General features: G+C 58.6%; 1 protein-coding gene across 18 annotated transcripts in view; it reads left to right on the forward strand.

The window, feature by feature from the left end:
- The window catches only part of PDE9A (phosphodiesterase 9A), a 97,569-nt gene that overhangs the window by 78,500 nt on the left and 3,240 nt on the right, over positions 1 to 15,829 (forward strand). For 14 of the 18 annotated variants that reach the window (XR_012331632.1, XR_012331631.1, XR_012331634.1 and 11 more), the window contains 10 exons: positions 2,471 to 2,552; positions 4,092 to 4,166; positions 6,695 to 6,781; positions 7,972 to 8,076; positions 8,267 to 8,349; positions 9,526 to 9,682; positions 10,102 to 10,299; positions 12,726 to 12,839; positions 13,375 to 13,908; positions 14,366 to 14,494. Coding sequence is in view for 5 of the 18 variants with exons in the window: in XM_073804541.1 (XP_073660642.1) it covers positions 2,471 to 2,552; positions 4,092 to 4,166; positions 6,695 to 6,781; positions 7,972 to 8,076; positions 8,267 to 8,349; positions 9,526 to 9,682; positions 10,102 to 10,299; positions 12,726 to 12,839; positions 13,375 to 13,908; positions 14,366 to 14,494 (1,564 nt within the window). In the remaining 13 variants the exon portion in view is untranslated. The remainder of the gene's footprint in view (positions 1 to 2,470; positions 2,553 to 4,091; positions 4,167 to 6,694; positions 6,782 to 7,971; positions 8,077 to 8,266; positions 8,350 to 9,525; positions 9,683 to 10,101; positions 10,300 to 12,725; positions 12,840 to 13,374; positions 13,909 to 14,365; positions 14,495 to 15,829) is intronic. The other 4 variants (XR_012331643.1, XM_033856147.2, XR_012331638.1 and 1 more) reach the window with 3 other exon arrangements.

Consider the following 15,829-nt stretch of genomic DNA (forward strand, 5'->3'; position numbering starts at 1 on the left):
GGGGGGAGGCTGGGAGCGCAGAAAATGAAACAGAAAGAAAAGAAAAGGCACCATGCCAGCTGCTCTGTCAGCTGGAGGATGCTGGTTCCCGTGGCGACGGGCCGAAGAGGGAGCAGGCAGGGCTGCCTGGCCGCGGCAGGACCTCCCAACGCTGGGATTTTCAAGGAAGCAGTGGATTCCAGCAGTCAGATCATCTTCGGTGGTGGAAGCTTACACAGCCCTCCTGGGAGAGGCGCGGGACTGACCTGCACAGCACGTGTGTGCATGTTTGTACAAAAGAGGTTAAAAGCGGAAAAGAAATAATGACGATGCTACCTATGCTCTTAAGTCACAGACCAGGTTCTCACTGCTCAGACGTGCGTGTGTAAATGGGAGTTCTCGTTGACAGGGGCGACCACGGAAAGCGTTTGGTTGGCGCTTTTTCTTGGTTCATTTTGTTACCCTTCTGCTAAATCTGTCTTAAAATCCCACTCCATGCACGAAGCCGTCTTAAGCAGCTCGGATGATTTCGCAAGCATCGGGTGGAGGGAAGGAACAGCGGCACGCCAAGAAAGTCATACTGAGGCTCTTTTCCCAAAAAGGAAGCAGACGTATTATTCTGAGCTTGCAAGTGGCATAGCCACCTTGTCATACCTCCAGACTATACTGATGAGGGGGGCAAGTCAGTAAAAATAACGGCGACCACGATGCTCCCAGTCAAAACCCAGTCCTGAGCTTCCCAGATGTTCTTCCACGCCCAGATAGCCGGTTTCGAAAAACAGCTACGAAATACTGTTGTAATTTTTTTTCATTTACAACACTGTAAACAGTCAGTAGATGAAAATGCAGCCTCAGGCATTTTTGCAGAATGTCTGCAAATGTCACCCACCCAGTGAGTTCTTTTCTCTTCATTCCGTGGCCAATTGTTTTGCAGTACCTTTCAGGACATACTGTAGGCAACGTTTCTTTTTCCCTTTTCATCCAAAATTCCCTCGCTTCACATAATATTCATAATTAAAGATGACATAGTAGTCCTCCCTGTTGAAGTACCATAATGGTTTAAATTATTTTCCATTGGGGGACGTTCCGGTGGCTTCTAGTTTGGTTTTGTGTTTTTGCGGCAACAGATGACACCGGGATGAATACCTTCAAGCTGTTTGCTTACGTCTAATTCTTTGCTTATGATAGATTCTCCAGAGGAGCCTCGCAGCTTAAAGGATGTGAATTTCTTTACGGCTCTTACAATTCAGTATAAATTGCTCTCCTGGAAGATGGAAGTTTCTTTACGAACTGCGTGAGCTTCTGTGCTGGCCCCATCCCCAGCCTGGGAATCTCACGCAAGGCAGGGGGAGCGGGAGGAGTGGGGTGTTAGACCCTCCCGCCACCCCCGCTGTGCTCCCTATTCGAGGTGGGGGGACTTCAAGTTCCTTCCAGAGGAGTTAAGGTGCCCATGTGGGCTGGGGGCCCAGGCGCTGCGGGCTCTCCTGGAACAGCCCCGACCTGCAGTCCCTGGCTGTGACCCCTCGGGCCAGCACACTCGCCCCTGATGTCGGAAGGGGGCTTCCCTCCAAAACCACCAGGCTCCTTTTGCTCTGTTCTTTTGTTTTGTTTTGCTTTTGTTGCCGCAACCCGAGGCATGTGGGATCTTAGTTCCCCGACCAGGGATAGAACCCGGGCCCCCGGCATCGGAAGTGCAAGTCTTAACCACTGGACCGCCAGGGAAGTCCCTGTTCTGTTCTTGATGCCTTGACGTTAGGGAATGAAAAGCAGAGTCAGAGATCAAACTCGCCTCTCAACGTGTGCGTAAGGGGAACAGTTGGGGACATCCTGAACGTCTATTACAGGAGGCGGGATTGATGACCCTATGAGGTCCATCACGCCCGAGGTCCCAAGGAGGACTTGCTTTTTGATGAGGTCGAGCTCTCTGAAGCAGCAGCAGTGCATTTGTGACATGGTAGTGGAAAAAGCAAGTTGCCAGAGAGGAAACTTGGAACCATTCCATCCTTATCTAAAAGGACCAGGGGCTGTCCGTGTGTGTCCATACCTAGGAACGTTCTGGAAAGGTACCCCAAACTTAACAGAAGGCATTGCCAGGTGTGAGATTTAGAGGAAAGAAGTGGGGGAAAGGGGACTTACTTTTTTTTTACTTTGCTTCTGTGGTTTTTGAATTTTTTAGAATAAACGTATTTTGCTCGCATCATTTAAAAGAGATTTTCAGGAGCTTCTCTAAAATGAAGATGCCATGTTTGCTGAGAGCTCAGTACTATCTCAGGAGGTCCAGGCACGGTCTTCGGGGTTTAGCAACGAGGTGTCACTGGCTTTACGACTTATTCTTCTGTAACAAATAAGACCAAAGGGGTTTGTGGGATGCGGATTGGGTTGGGTTTTGCGTTTTTCGGTCTTTCTCCGATGAGGTCCCCGCAATCCGCCGCCCAAGTGACACCAAGACCAAGGCGGCAGTGCCAGAAACAATCTTTGCTTTTCCCTTCAGGACCAGCTGTCCCTGTAAATACAGTTTTTTGGATAACAGCAAGAAGTTGACATCTCGACGCGATGTCCCCGCTTATCCCAAGGTAAGGTGACATCCTGCTCCTGAAGAAGCCACAGTCAGCGTCCACAGCCTCCCACCCTCGGCCCCCCTGACCTCCCAACCCGGCGCCTGCCATCTGCACATCTGCAAAACCAGCTCCCGCCCGGGCCCTGGGCTGTGGAACGCTGCCGTTTTTCTTAGGCAGGATATATTTTCTCTCGGACGTTTGTTTAGCCACAGTGGTCCCAGACCAAGGTCCAAGAGATCGGAGCTCCTCCCCGGTGTCCAGCCAGCCCCCGTCGCCTACTCAGTGAACAAACGGTTCTCACGTGCAAATGTTACTTGAAAGAACTTTCATTTTTAACTAAATTATTTAAAAGCTGCTTCGCTGCATCTCCTGTCCCCGAACAACATGTAGTTGTTGTGAGAAGTTTTGCTTTTTGGTCACAAAGGATTTCTCAGTTACAAGAGAGCCTCAGCCTTTGTTAGAGCAGCAGTGCCCTGGGGACGGGGGTAGGGTTCTTCAGACAGCTGCAAAAGAGGGGTCCGGTGATGGTGGTCCCCCATCTCACAACGCCTGCAGCTAGTGACTGAGCAGGACCCTTGGCCCAACTGTTCTTTGCACAATCTCCCACTAAGATTTGGGCTTCGCAGTGGCCGGGGTCCTGCAGACGGGGCGCCTGGCCGTGCCCAAGGCCGCCACCCCCCCACTGTTCCCACAGCAGCAAAGAAACTCCCAGAGCCTCCCTGCCAGGGGGTTCCCCAACTCGGATACGAAAGACAAGCTAAATACTGTCCAAGGTTTTCACATGGACACGAGTGCCCTGCCCTACAGGAACGCGTGACCCACACCTCAGGATCTGCCCCAGGGAGTCCCGAGGCCCAGCTTAGGCCCAGAACAAAAGGTGGCAGTCCTCCGCAGTGGTTCCTTTTAAAAAAACAAACGGAAAGACCTAGGAGACGACTGTATCTAACTCCAAAACACCGTGACTGTCTTGGGTCTAAAATATTCTGTTTCCTCTGACAATGTAACCTAAACTCCGGTCTTCCGTAGAACCAGCGCCTGCCCCCAGCAAGCTGGGCTGTTATGGCCCACGGCTACACCAGTGACAGCGTCCGAAAGCAAACCTCAAAATAGCTTCTTAGCCACTATTTGAATTTATGCCAAGTAAAAGTTTTTTCCCTTGATTTCACTTTCTTGTATTTTTTAAAGTCCGGTTTCTCGGGATGTCATTAGCATATGCAGTAAAGTTCACCTCCTGCAGTGCAGAGCATTGTCAAGTGCAACAGGCTTACGTGGTCACGTACCCTCCACCACGGTCAAGGGGTGAACGTTCTGTCTCCCCCAAGCGCCCCCTCGTCCCCTGTGCGGTCATTCCTGGCGCTCTGCCCCTGACCACCATTGGTGGGATGTCTGTCCCCGTAGTTCTGACCCCTCCAGAATTCTCGTGGGTGTAGCCTTTGAGAAGGTACCCAGGTGTCCTGAGAGGCGGGCAAGAGGGGAGTGGAGAAGGCATGGCCAGCCTTCGTCTCAACGCAGAGGCCCCCGTGCGTGCTCACAGTGCTTTCCTGTCCCCTCCAGTACCTGCTGTCCCCCGAGACCGTAGACGCCCTGCGGAAGCCCACCTTCGACGTCTGGCTCTGGGAGCCCAACGAGGTGAGTGCAGGAGCCGCCTGGGACCGGGACCGGCTTCGGGGACCAGACGGGAGCGGCCCCATCGCTCTTCTCCTCTGTCTTCTTTGTCTTTCAACTTCATTCTCCAGGTTGGCAGCCAAACTGCCCCTTGGTGGGCTCGGGAAGGGGCGTCAGGGCCAAGGAGCAGGTGAGCGGCGGGGCCTCGAACCCGGGCTCTGGCTGCTCGGTGCACCCCCTCCGCCCAGCAGCCCCCCGGGCTGCGTCCTGATCCCCGGGCCTGCAGGGTGCAGGCCTCGCGGGCTTGGGGAGGATTTCAGGAAGGAGCTTCCACCGGAGGTGCTGCTGAGAGTAGGCGACCCGGGCAGCTGTGAGGCCTCGGGGACCCAGAGTGACTTTCTGCGGCAAGAACACACTCCTTTAAAATTCCCCTTTTGCTGAGAAAACACAAACATGGAGATCGTTTTGTTGTTGTTTAGTCTATAATATCAGTTATACCTTCCTCTCTCTGAACCCAGAGAAAACAAAAAGTCCCTCCACGTGGCCACCAGAATCCACAGACGCTTACCAGCTTTTTGGTAACGCGGGAGCCCCGGCGGGGCTCACCCACTTGGACGAGATCCGCTGAGCGACTTCCCTGCGCTCCAGCAAAGGAACGGTGCACGCTGAGCGCTCACCATCCAGGTCGTCGTTCCCCGCCTGGGCCTGGAATCTCCTGTGCGAACCGCCTTCCCTGGCTGGTCTCCCAGGATGAGAGAAGCCCTCAGCAAGAGGGGCCAGGAAAGTGCAGGTCCCGGGTCCACCCTGAGAAGGGCCGCGTGCTGGCCGGCGCCTGAGGAAAGGCCCTAGGTGACACGTGTGCTCCAAACCGTCCAAGCAGTCAGCACGCAGGGCTGGAGCCGCAAGGTCAGGGGTGGAGGAGGCATTCTAAGTGTGCAGCTGTCACCTGCCAGATCGATGCATGTTCAGCAATGGACGTGGCGGAGGGGGACCACGGCAGGAGGAGAAGAGTCACATCTTCCAGGAGAAGCATTAGGACCTCAGGTCCCAAAAGCTCTCGCTGAGCAGGGGACCCTGCTGGCCTGGACGCACAGGAGCTCAGAACACGCAGCCCTGCTTCCAGCAGGTGGCCAAGCGCCGCTACCGAGCACATCTCACTCTCCCCAAAGTCGTTTTGACCTCAGCAGCCCACAGGGAGGAAGAGCAAAGCTGGGGCCCTGATGGTGGAACCCCCGCCGTTCCTGTCTCCTTGGGGCACCGGCTGCTCGTGGCCAGAGAGGGAACGCCACCCTCACGTTGAGAGGTGGAAGGACCCACGCATGCGGGATGCGAAGGCGGCCCTCCACACTCGGGATGTATGTGCAGCCGCCATCAGGGCAGGGGTGAAAGGAGGGACCAGCCCCTGCCAGTGGGCTCGGCCCGTGTGGCCATCTGCCGGCCCAGGCCCTCGCCAGCACACCTCCATGACCCCGGGCAGCCTGGGAGGGGTCCCAGGGCTTCCGAAAAGCACCTAGCTGCCCACAGTGGCAAACCAGAGGTGCTCAAAGACGGGAGCCCTGGCCTCTGGGGAGGCCATGAACTTTGGAGTGTGGACAGCAAAGGTGAACAGCTACAGGGACACACCTGAAAGCTTCAACAGCCCGCCTGGCCCCCAAAACTGCATCTGGCCACCCAAGAAGCGGCTCGCACCCCGAGAACATCAGGGCTCCCGGGTGGTGGTGGTTCACCTCTCTCCCTTCAAGAGGGGGTGACGCACCCAGCGTCACCCAGGGGCCCAGCATCCTCCGATCGCAGACCGGGCGGGGAGGTGACTTCCCGCTGCTCCGCTCTCGCGGGCTGACCTGAGTGCTGCCCCCGACGCCGCGTCTGCCGAGCGCGGGCTCGAAGGCCGCGGGGCCTCTCGGTCACCTCGCGCGTGCTCCGCACTCAGCCTCATCCAGCTGCCCAGCGCAGGGCCCGCCGCAGCGTCAGCGCGAGCAGATGCTCAGACGCGTCACTCCTGCCCCGAAGCTGCCACGTAAGTGGCACCAGATGGTTTTGTCTGCCGATCACCTCCGCCTCTTGACTCTGATTTCACAGCAAATATTTCAGCTCCTCGGGGTTGCCCGCAGCTGCGAATAGGCTGGTGGGACGGGGAGCGGGGCTGTCGGACCCACAGCCCCTCTGGACGGCAAAACCCTGGCTGGGCGCTCGTGCTGCTGGCAAAGCTGGGTGATCCGGGCAGCAGCCGGCCGGCAGCCTGGACTCCAGCCGTCCCGCTCTCACCCGGGACCCCGCAGTCCCGGCGCTCTGCCAGGGGCTCCTTCAAGGCCCCCGTTTCCAGACTCTGGCACCCGGCCTGCGTGTGTGCCGTGCCCTCGAGGAAGAGCCGTGTGTGGTGGCCATCAAGGACTTTCCGTCTGGGACGTCATCCCAGTTCTGGGCTGGGCTGGGCGTGGCTCCCAGTTTCCCCAGTGGATTCTCTGTGCGGCTGGAGAAGCCACCCGGCCCGCCCTGAGCGCGTCTCCTGGCCGCTCGGGCTGTTGACCGTCCCTCTCCTCCTGTGCCCGCAGATGCTGAGCTGCTTAGAGCACATGTACCACGACCTCGGCCTGGTCAGAGATTTTGGCATCAACCCCATCACCCTCAAGCGGTGGCTGGTGAGTGTCAGGCCCCCCCGTCCCCCCGACACAGTTTCATGGGAATGGACTGTGGGCGCCTTCCTGATGGCCCTGGGCTTCCTACAGACGGAAGCCACGCTTCCATGAGAGCCCTGCGGGGACGGTCAGCCAGTCTCTGCCCGTCCTCCTCCCCCAAAACACTCTCTGCTCTTAGGCCCCTGCTCTGGTGAGCGAGAAAGTAGTAAGAACGGGGGAGGGGCAAGTGAAGCAGGTGCTCTAAGCCGCACAGGCATGTGAGCGAGCGTGTTGTGCAGGTGTGTACATGGGGGGGTGCATGTGAGTGTACGTTTGTATTTGTGTGCATGTGATTGTGCGTTCCGGTGCCTGCATACTTGTGGGGCGTGTGCATGTACGTGTGCATGTACACACGTGTAAGCGTATGCACGTGACTGCGTTTGTGTGATTGCCAGGGTGTGTGTGTGAGAGAGTATTTAGCAGCAGATCTTTCTCTTTTTAATTAATTAATTTTCTTTATTATTTATTTTTTTTGGCTGCATTGGGTCTTCGTTGCTGCACGCAGACTTTCTCTAGATGCGGCGAGTGGGGGCTACTCTTCATTGCGGTGCGCGGGCTTCTCATTGCGGTGGCTTCTCTTGTTGTGGAGCACGGGCTCTAGGCACGCGGGCTCAGTAGTTGTGGCTCGTGGACTCAGTAGTTGTGGCTCACGGGCTCTAGAGCTCAGGCTCAGTAGTTGTGGCGCACGGGCTTAGTTGCTCCGCGGCATGTGGGATCTTCCCGGACCAGGGCTCGAACCCGTGTCCCCTGCATTGGCAGGCAGATTCTTAACCCCTGCGCCACCAGGGAAGCCCCAGATCTTTCTTTTTAATAAAATACTGCTCACAACCAGATGTTAAAAGCCTGTGGAAGATTTGATGGTGGCTGGGGACCCAGCTCCCCGCGTATAGACCCCAAGCTCTCCCCCCAAGCTTCACACCCCAGTGTGGCTCCTCTGGGGACACCTTCCCCGGGGTGGGATCGTGGGGGCCATGGTGTGGCCCCCGGACATCCTCAGGCCCCTGGGCCCCCTGGTGCTCTCACCCTCGGGAAATGGGAGGGCAGTTGGATGAGGGCCAGGTGGGGAGCAGGCAGTTGGCACCGGGAAGAAGGTGCCAGGAGCTGGGGGGAGGGGTGGGCAGCTGGCCACAGGGCGGACCCTCTCGTCTCCGCAGCTCTGCGTGCACGACAACTACCGTAACAACCCTTTCCACAACTTCCGTCACTGCTTCTGCGTCACCCAGATGATGTACAGCATGACCTGGCTCTGCGGGCTGCAGGTGGGTCTGGGGGAGCCCGCTGCCCGGCGTGGTCAGTGAGCAAATGGGCGCCCACCCCCGCCCCGCCCCAGGGAGAGGCAGGTCCTCCCCCACCGGGCCGGCAGCTGGAGGGGCTTCGTCCCCCTGTATCACCCGCCTCCCACCCGACTCCAGCCCCTCCTCACCCCACCCCACTCTCTCTCTGATCCAGGAGAAATTTTCCCAGATGGATATCTTGATCTTAATGACAGCGGCCATCTGCCATGACTTGGACCATCCAGGCTACAACAACACGTACGTACGCCGTCTTCTTCTCTGTCTCTTTTTCCCTTGTAAAGGGGCCTCTGCGCATCAGAGGTGAACTTTTCAGCTCAACCCTCTGCCAGTTCCAAGCTGGAGCGGTCGGCCAAGGCCTCCTAAGCCCCCAGCTCCACCCCACCTCTTAGGACATGGCTCACTGCTTGGGACTGTGTCCGGGGCCCGGGCCTCCCGGCGCAGGACCTTGGAGGTTACCAAAGCCAGAGGGGCTGCCATAGCCCCTGCGTCTGCACCGGCAAAGCCCCGACGGCAGCAGGACCTCCCTCCCCCGAAGCAGGCGGGGACGCCCGCACACACGTGGACGGGGAGGGGCAGCCCCACCCCGGTCTCTGGATCTCACTCCCCCGTGGGCAGCCTCCCCAGCCCGTTTCCGACAGGAGCAAAGCAGAGGCAGGAGCTGTGACAGCAAGAGCAGGGTTGTGGACGGGCGGGAGGTGGGAGGGTCCAGGGCAGGTGTGGAGCCAGGAGGACGGGCCAGGCTTTGCTGGAACGTTGGTCCGCTCCCGCCTCTGGGGCGAAGGCCCCCGAGTGCCACCCCACACGCCTGCCAGAGTCCAGGCCGGGTGGCGCTGCTTCGCGTTCCTAGTGGTACATTGGTGGTTCTATCGAGTTCGTGTATTTGCGTATCGAGTATCACTGGGCGGGTGATGATGCCAGGTCTGCCCGAGAAGCGTGCCGTCGTTTGTCAGGACCAGAGCGGATTCCAAGGTGTGGACGTTTGTGCCCCTCCGAGGAGGTGGCCCCGTGGGCATCCATGCCCTCAGTTCAGACTCGGATGACGTGCCCGAGCACAGGCCAGCCGAGGGCCGTGCCCACAGCAGATGACGAGAAAATGCACCCCAGTCCTCCACATACTGATAACGTCTGCAGGGTGTCTGACCATTCTGAGGGCACGCAACGGGAGGCGTTGAGGCTTCTTGGTGACCTCCACTGTTAGGACTACAGCAACTTGGAGGTATCCAGTTGGAGGGGCAGCAGAGACCCAGGAGAGCCAGGAGAAGGGGGCTCCTGGCACGAGCAGAGTGCGGTCCCCTCCATCCCTTCCAGCCTCCATGCACCTCCCCACCCCACCGCCAGCGCCGCTGCCCTGACTCGAAGGTGCCTCTGAGTGCGGGTGCCCGAGGGCCCTTCTGCTCTCTCCTCCAACCCCAGGTACCAGATCAATGCCCGCACGGAGCTGGCCATCCGCTACAATGACATCTCACCCCTGGAGAACCACCACTGTGCCGTGGCCTTCCAGATCCTCAGCCAGCCCGAGTGCAACATCTTCTCCAGCGTGCCGGCAGAGGGCTTCAAGCAGATCAGACAGGTGTGTGGGGTGAGGGCACGCCCACCGCAGAGTGGGAGGCACCGGGGGGACAGTGAGTCCGACCAGAGAGCAGAAGCCCTCTCGCCCCGTGCCTGAGGCTCCCACATCTCCCAGTCCCCCACCAGGGATCCTGGGGGACCGGCCCTCCTCCCCAGCCTCCTCCAAGGCCAAGTGGCTCCCCGGGAAGAGGTCTGCGTTTGGCACGCATGCACGGTGTTCCATGGACCTGCAGATCACGGCCACCATTTAATTGAACCCTTTGAGATCGGTCCTTTCTCATCTCACAGCCCAGGAAAGTGAGGCTGACACAGGCGAGGTCACTCGCTCAAGGGAGCAGGCCCTGGGCAGACACGTCTGCGGCATCCAGCCCAGCAGAACCCCGACCACTGTCCCCTAAGCCCTGCTCTTGTCCCCTGCAGCCCCACCACCCATTTCAGAAGAGACATTTCTGCTGCTCGGGGCACTTTGGGAAAAGGATGAGGGAGGCCAGCTGTCTGGGGTCAGATGCTTCCAACTCACCAAAAGTGACGCCCCTACACACACAGGAGCTGCAGCCCTGTGTCCCATCCTCTGGCGTGTTCGGGGGAGGGGTGATGTCAGAGAGATCTTGGAGTGAGGTGGGTTGAATGATAGCCACCCCCCAACCAAAAAAAAAAAAACCAAAAAGGTGTGTCCTCTTCCTGACTCCCCAGGACCTGTGAACGAGTCTTTACAGACATAATTAAATTAGGAGCTTTAGGTAAGGTTACCTCAGATTATCCATGTGGATGTGAAATCCAATGACAAGTGTCCTCATAAGAGACACACAGAGGAGAGATACAGAGAGGCAACAGGGGCAGGGACAGGAGTGATGTGGACACAAGCCAAGGAGCGCTGGGGCCACCAGAAACAGGAAGAGGTAGGGAATGGACCATCCCTGGAGCCTTCAGAGGGGACACCTTGGTTTCAAGACTTGCGGCCTCCAGAACCGTGAGAGGATGCCTTCCTGCTGTTCCGTCCCCCAGCATGTGGCACTTAGAACGGGAGCCGTGTCCACGGCATAGGAGGAACCACACGCCGCGTCTGTTCGGCGTCTCTGTGGCCTTGCTCCAAGACGCACTAGAGCCCAGGGCCAGGACACAGTCCCCTCCCTCCAGGAGAACTGATAGCTTCACCTTATCAGACGACAGCAGCCTCGTTCCCCATCCTTCCAGCTTCCAGGCAGTCAGAGCTCAATCAGGGCTTAATTACCGCCCTGGTGAATCACCGGCTCCTGGTACAGTTACCTCCCCTTTATCTGCTGGCTTTCTATCTGCTGGCTTTCTGGCCTCCCTTCCACGTTTATGGACCCACCCAGCAGGCACACGCGACATGTTCCACGAGCTGGAGTGAGTCTTTCTGTGAGGCAGGTAAAGGGGTAAACCCTGAAGAAAGGACCCTGCCTTTGTGCCGCCCCGATGGCTGCCGGGTGAGGAGCCCTGCCAGGGACGCGGCCCAGAGGATTCAGGCAGCTGAGCCCCTTTGTGCGTGGAGGGGTCAGAGCAGCACCCCGCTCCCGCGGAGGAGCCGCACCCAGGGGCCGGGGCCCTGCTCGTGCCGCCCGCCACGGGGACACAGGCTGACCTTGCCCAGCACCTTACTGACATTAACACTTCCTACGGGTAAAATCCGTTGTCCCAATTTTTAATCATATTCCGTCCTTGAATATTTTGAGGGATAACTCATCATAGGAACAGATCCTTCACTAACAATACAGTTAAATCTTTACCGAGAAATCGCACAATTGAAAAGGCCAGTGATGCTCCTTTTTTTGTTTTTTTTGTGCGGTACGCGGGCCTCTCACTGCTGTGGCCTCTCCCGTTGTGGAGCACAGGCTCCGGACGCGCAGGCTCAGCGGCCATGGCTCACGGGCCCAGCTGCTCCGCGGCATGTGGGATCCTCCCGGACCGGGGCACGAACCCGTGTCCCCTGCATCGGCAGGCGGACTCCCAACCACTGCGACACCAGGGAAGCCCGCCCCCCCCCCCCGATTTTTTATCTGTCTTGACTGATTTGAGTTGTGTATTTGATGCTTGTGGTGGTGTTTTCTTGGAAAAGTAGAACACCATACTCAGCACAGAGGTGTGTTCTGTAAATGTTTGTAGGATGGATGGATGACTGAATAGATGGATGGATGGATGGACAAGTGGGTGGGTGGATGGATGGGTGGATGGATGGGTGAGTAGACAAGTGGACGGGTGGGGAGACAGATAAATCGATGGGCGGATGAGTGGGTGGGTAGATGATCATGGTTTCAAATTATGTTATTTCTACTAAACCAATACTGGGTTAACAAGGTCAAAATATTTGTATTAAAAAACTTATTTGGGGACTTCCCTAGGGGTCCAGTGGTTAAGACTCTGCACTTCCAATGCAGGGGGTGCGGGTTCGATCCCTGGTCGGGAAACTAAGATCCCGCATGCCACATGGCCAAAAACAACAAAACAAAACAACCTTTATTTTATCCTTACCTACAAATTCGTTAATAGAAGCATGCTATTATATGATCAGACTTTGATCGCTCCCAAGCAAGATAAGCACATATCATCACATACAGATTAGATAACAGGAAAAAGATACTCTTGGAAAATAGGTCACTGACCTCCAACAACAAGCTCTGGAAGGAACAAACCATATACCTAAATTACTGCCTCAGCGGGGAGCATTTGTCCTCGGCTGAAAGCGTCTGGACTTCGCAAGGAGACACGTGCTGAGCCTGCCCTCTGCAGGCGAACGGTCTTGGCGGGCCCGACGCGCTGCCTTCTCCAGGGACACAGCCTGTGTCTGGCAGCCCGGGGCTCAACCCCCAGCCTTCCACTCACCAGCTGAGGCCTGGGCAGGCTCCCCAGCCTCTCCGGCTCTCAGTTTCTTTATAAAACGAGGACAGTGGTTCTTAGACACGCCCGTGGCGTTGGCAGGAGGCCCAGATGAAGCGGTATGAGCAGAAGGCTCTGCATACAGCAGGCGCTCACTGAGTCACTGTTGGGATCGTGCCCCGCGTTCACACTTTGCCTTCGCTCCTCAGGGGGTGATCACGTTAATCCTGGCCACCGACATGGCGAGGCACGCGGAAATTATGGATTCTTTCAAAGAAAAAATGGAGAATTTTGACTACAGCAACGAGGAGCACATGACCCTGGTGAGCGGCTTGTCTTCCCTCTCTGGGGGGCTGGGGAGTGAGCGCCACCCCCAGCTCAGACTGGAGACCGAAGCGCCAAAGGAAAACGTGTAACCTCGCCTCGCAGCGAGGTGTCGGTGAAGCCGGCTTTCCAAGTCCCGGCACTTAGCAGGGAAAGCCCCCCATCACCCCAGCAGGACCCCCTCTCCTAGTTAAAGTCACCCCTTTCCCATTCCCCCATCTCATTCAGATTTGAAGGTTATAAGTAGGGGAAGGTAAGCCTGCGTACAGAGGCCTGGCCAACACAGGGGAGCGCCAGGCTTGGGGGCAGAGGGCAGAGGGCAGAAGCCAGGGCCGCCTTGGCATTTGTGGGACTGCTCCCCCCGTGCTGGGGGCGGCAGAGGTGGAGTCCTGCCCTGGATGCCCCTTGGGCCAGCCGGCAGGACTGTGGTTCCCCCCCCTGCATCGCTGCCCGGTGTGCAGGCGGCGGGGTGCCGAGGCCGGTGGGCGCCCTCCCTGCTGTTACATGAGGATCCCCTTTACCCTGTGTCTCTAGCGCACCTCTTCAGTGCTCTGGGGTCCCAGCACTCTCCACCCGCTGGGGTTTTTTTCGTCATCTGTTAAACCTCTGCCTCCAGGCAATACCGTCTGTCTACACTTTTTACGTATTCTCGACATCAAGAAGACACTTCTGAGCTTTGCAGTGTATAGTTTGTATGACAAAACGTCCGTGTGTTCAAGGGACTTCCCTACTACTGAGGCCCCTCCAGGAAAGATTCTGACCCTCGGGGGTGCGGGGATGCCCCGTCTTCCCCCTGCAGCGGGAAGTATGTCCTTGTGGGGGGCAGGGGGCAACAATGCTGGGTTCCCCTCCGCCAGCATCACCCGCCCTCCTTCCCTGCCGGCCAGTGATGGTGAGTCCAGACGCACAGCGCTGTGGGATGTGTCCCGTGTTGCACAGCTGATTCCAGATCTCTTCTTTCAGCTGAAGATGATCCTGATTAAGTGCTGTGACATCTCTAACGAGGTCCGTCCGATGGAGGTGGCGGAACCCTGGGTGGATTGTTTATTAGAGGAGTATTTCATGCAGGTAGGAGCATCAGACAGCATCACGCAGCATCACGCCTCCTGGGCTCGTTAGCCCCTTAACTGGGTTCCTGCTGGAAGCGTGACGGACGGGCCAAGGTGGCCTCCGGCATCACCGCCTCCGGAAGCCTTCCCAGCAGGCGCACGTGTAATTTGAGACACGAAAGACAGGGACCAACAGGAAAAGCTAATGTCAAACTGTTACCACATTAGTGCCCCTGTTACCACTAGTTAAACCCCCTCCCCGCCCCCCCCCCCTCGCACAACCCTGCAGGCCCAGCGGGCACCTAGTTCGCACTTACGGCGTCCCCATCGTCCCACGTGGTCACGAACGTGCGTGACGCGGGTGGTTCCGTTGGCATATTAGCTGTTTCTCTCTTCCTCTCAGACGATGATCCTGGAAGCCCCCAGATTCCACGGGTGTTTCTTTCTTTAACGTGTGTCCTCTGCCTTCCCCGCAGAGCGACCGCGAGAAGTCGGAGGGCCTTCCCGTGGCGCCTTTCATGGACCGGGACAAAGTGACCAAGGCCACGGCCCAGACTGGGTTCATCAGCTTCGTGCTGATCCCGATGTTTGAAACGGTGACCAAGGTGAGTGACCCAGACATGCACAGGTGCACGCACACTCACACGGACACACACGTGTGCACTGGCCGCCTGCCCCGCCCCCCGGGCAGCGATCCAGCAGCAAAGCCGCCCCACCCTTGGCCACCCTCCCCCATGGACACCGCCCCACCCTTGGCCACCCTCCCCCATGGACACCGCCCCACCCTTGGCCACCCTCCCCCATGGACACCGCCCCACCCTTGGCCACCCTCCTCCATGGACACCGCCCCACCCTTGGCCACCCTCCCCCATGGACACCGCCCCACCCTTGGCTACCCTCCCCCATGGACACCGCCCCACCCTTGGCCACCCTCCCCCATGGTGTCTCTGGGCCCCCCCCCAGGGCCCCGCTTCCCAGGGCACCGGCCAAGTCCCTGTCAGCCTTTCAACTCTGCCTACAGAAGCCCCTCTAACCTGCCCCCCACCCCACCCGGCACACGGCTGACACCAGGTTAATCCTCAGCAAGGAGCCGGCCTCTGCCTCTCTCCCGAGCCTTCCATGGCTCCCCACTGCCCCCAGCACAGGGCACACAGCCCCCCGCCCTCCCAGGCCCTCCCGTCTTACAGGACGGCCCTCAGCTCCTGGTCCTGCCTTTCTTCAAGCCTCCACCTCTGAGCCCACCCTCCGTGGCCTGGGCACCCCATGCCCTGCTCAGCAACCTTCCAGAGCTCCCGCAGCACACCCTCCTCAAGCCCCGTGGCTCCGTTCCGCCTAGAATTTGTCTCCCTGTCTGCAGCTTCCTTCCTCAGGCTGCGGGGTCTTCCCCGTGGGCACCGGGTGCCAGGGCACAGCAGGGCGATGGTGGCTCCCACAGGTGGCAGGAGCAGGGCTGGGGAAGCACAGGAAGCACGAGGGGCTGAGGGCTGTGTGCACTGGGCTCCCTGGGGCCGCGGGGGGGTCTTGGAGTGAGAGGCGAGCGCCTCAGAGCTGAGTCTCAAAGGTAAAGATGCTCAGCAGGTGGCCCCGGGGCGGCGGGAGCCACAGGGCCAGGCCTGAGCACGGGGTGGGCGGAGGGGTCCTGGGCCCCACAGCGGCGGGACGGGGGCAGCGGGGGGGCGGGGTGCGAGCAGCCTCACCACCCCCGCCCCGGGGCTGCCAGGGCTCTAGTAGGCAAGGTTGGCGTTTGGAAGATGAGAGTCTGCAGGCTGGACAGTCGGGGGTCCCTTCAAGCAGAGGGCAGGGGGTGGCTTCTGCCAGGTCCGCGAGGACAGTGTGAGAGCAGGAAGCAGGGACCTGGAAGGGGTGGGTGGGCAGCGAGTGGGAACTCTCCCTCCCCAGGGGCTCCCGGGACTCACTGACCAGTCGGCTTCCAACCTCGG

The sequence above is a fragment of the Tursiops truncatus genome, chromosome 4 (genome assembly GCF_011762595.2).
Source record: "Tursiops truncatus isolate mTurTru1 chromosome 4, mTurTru1.mat.Y, whole genome shotgun sequence".
NCBI classification, from domain to species: Eukaryota; Metazoa; Chordata; class Mammalia; order Artiodactyla; family Delphinidae; genus Tursiops; species Tursiops truncatus.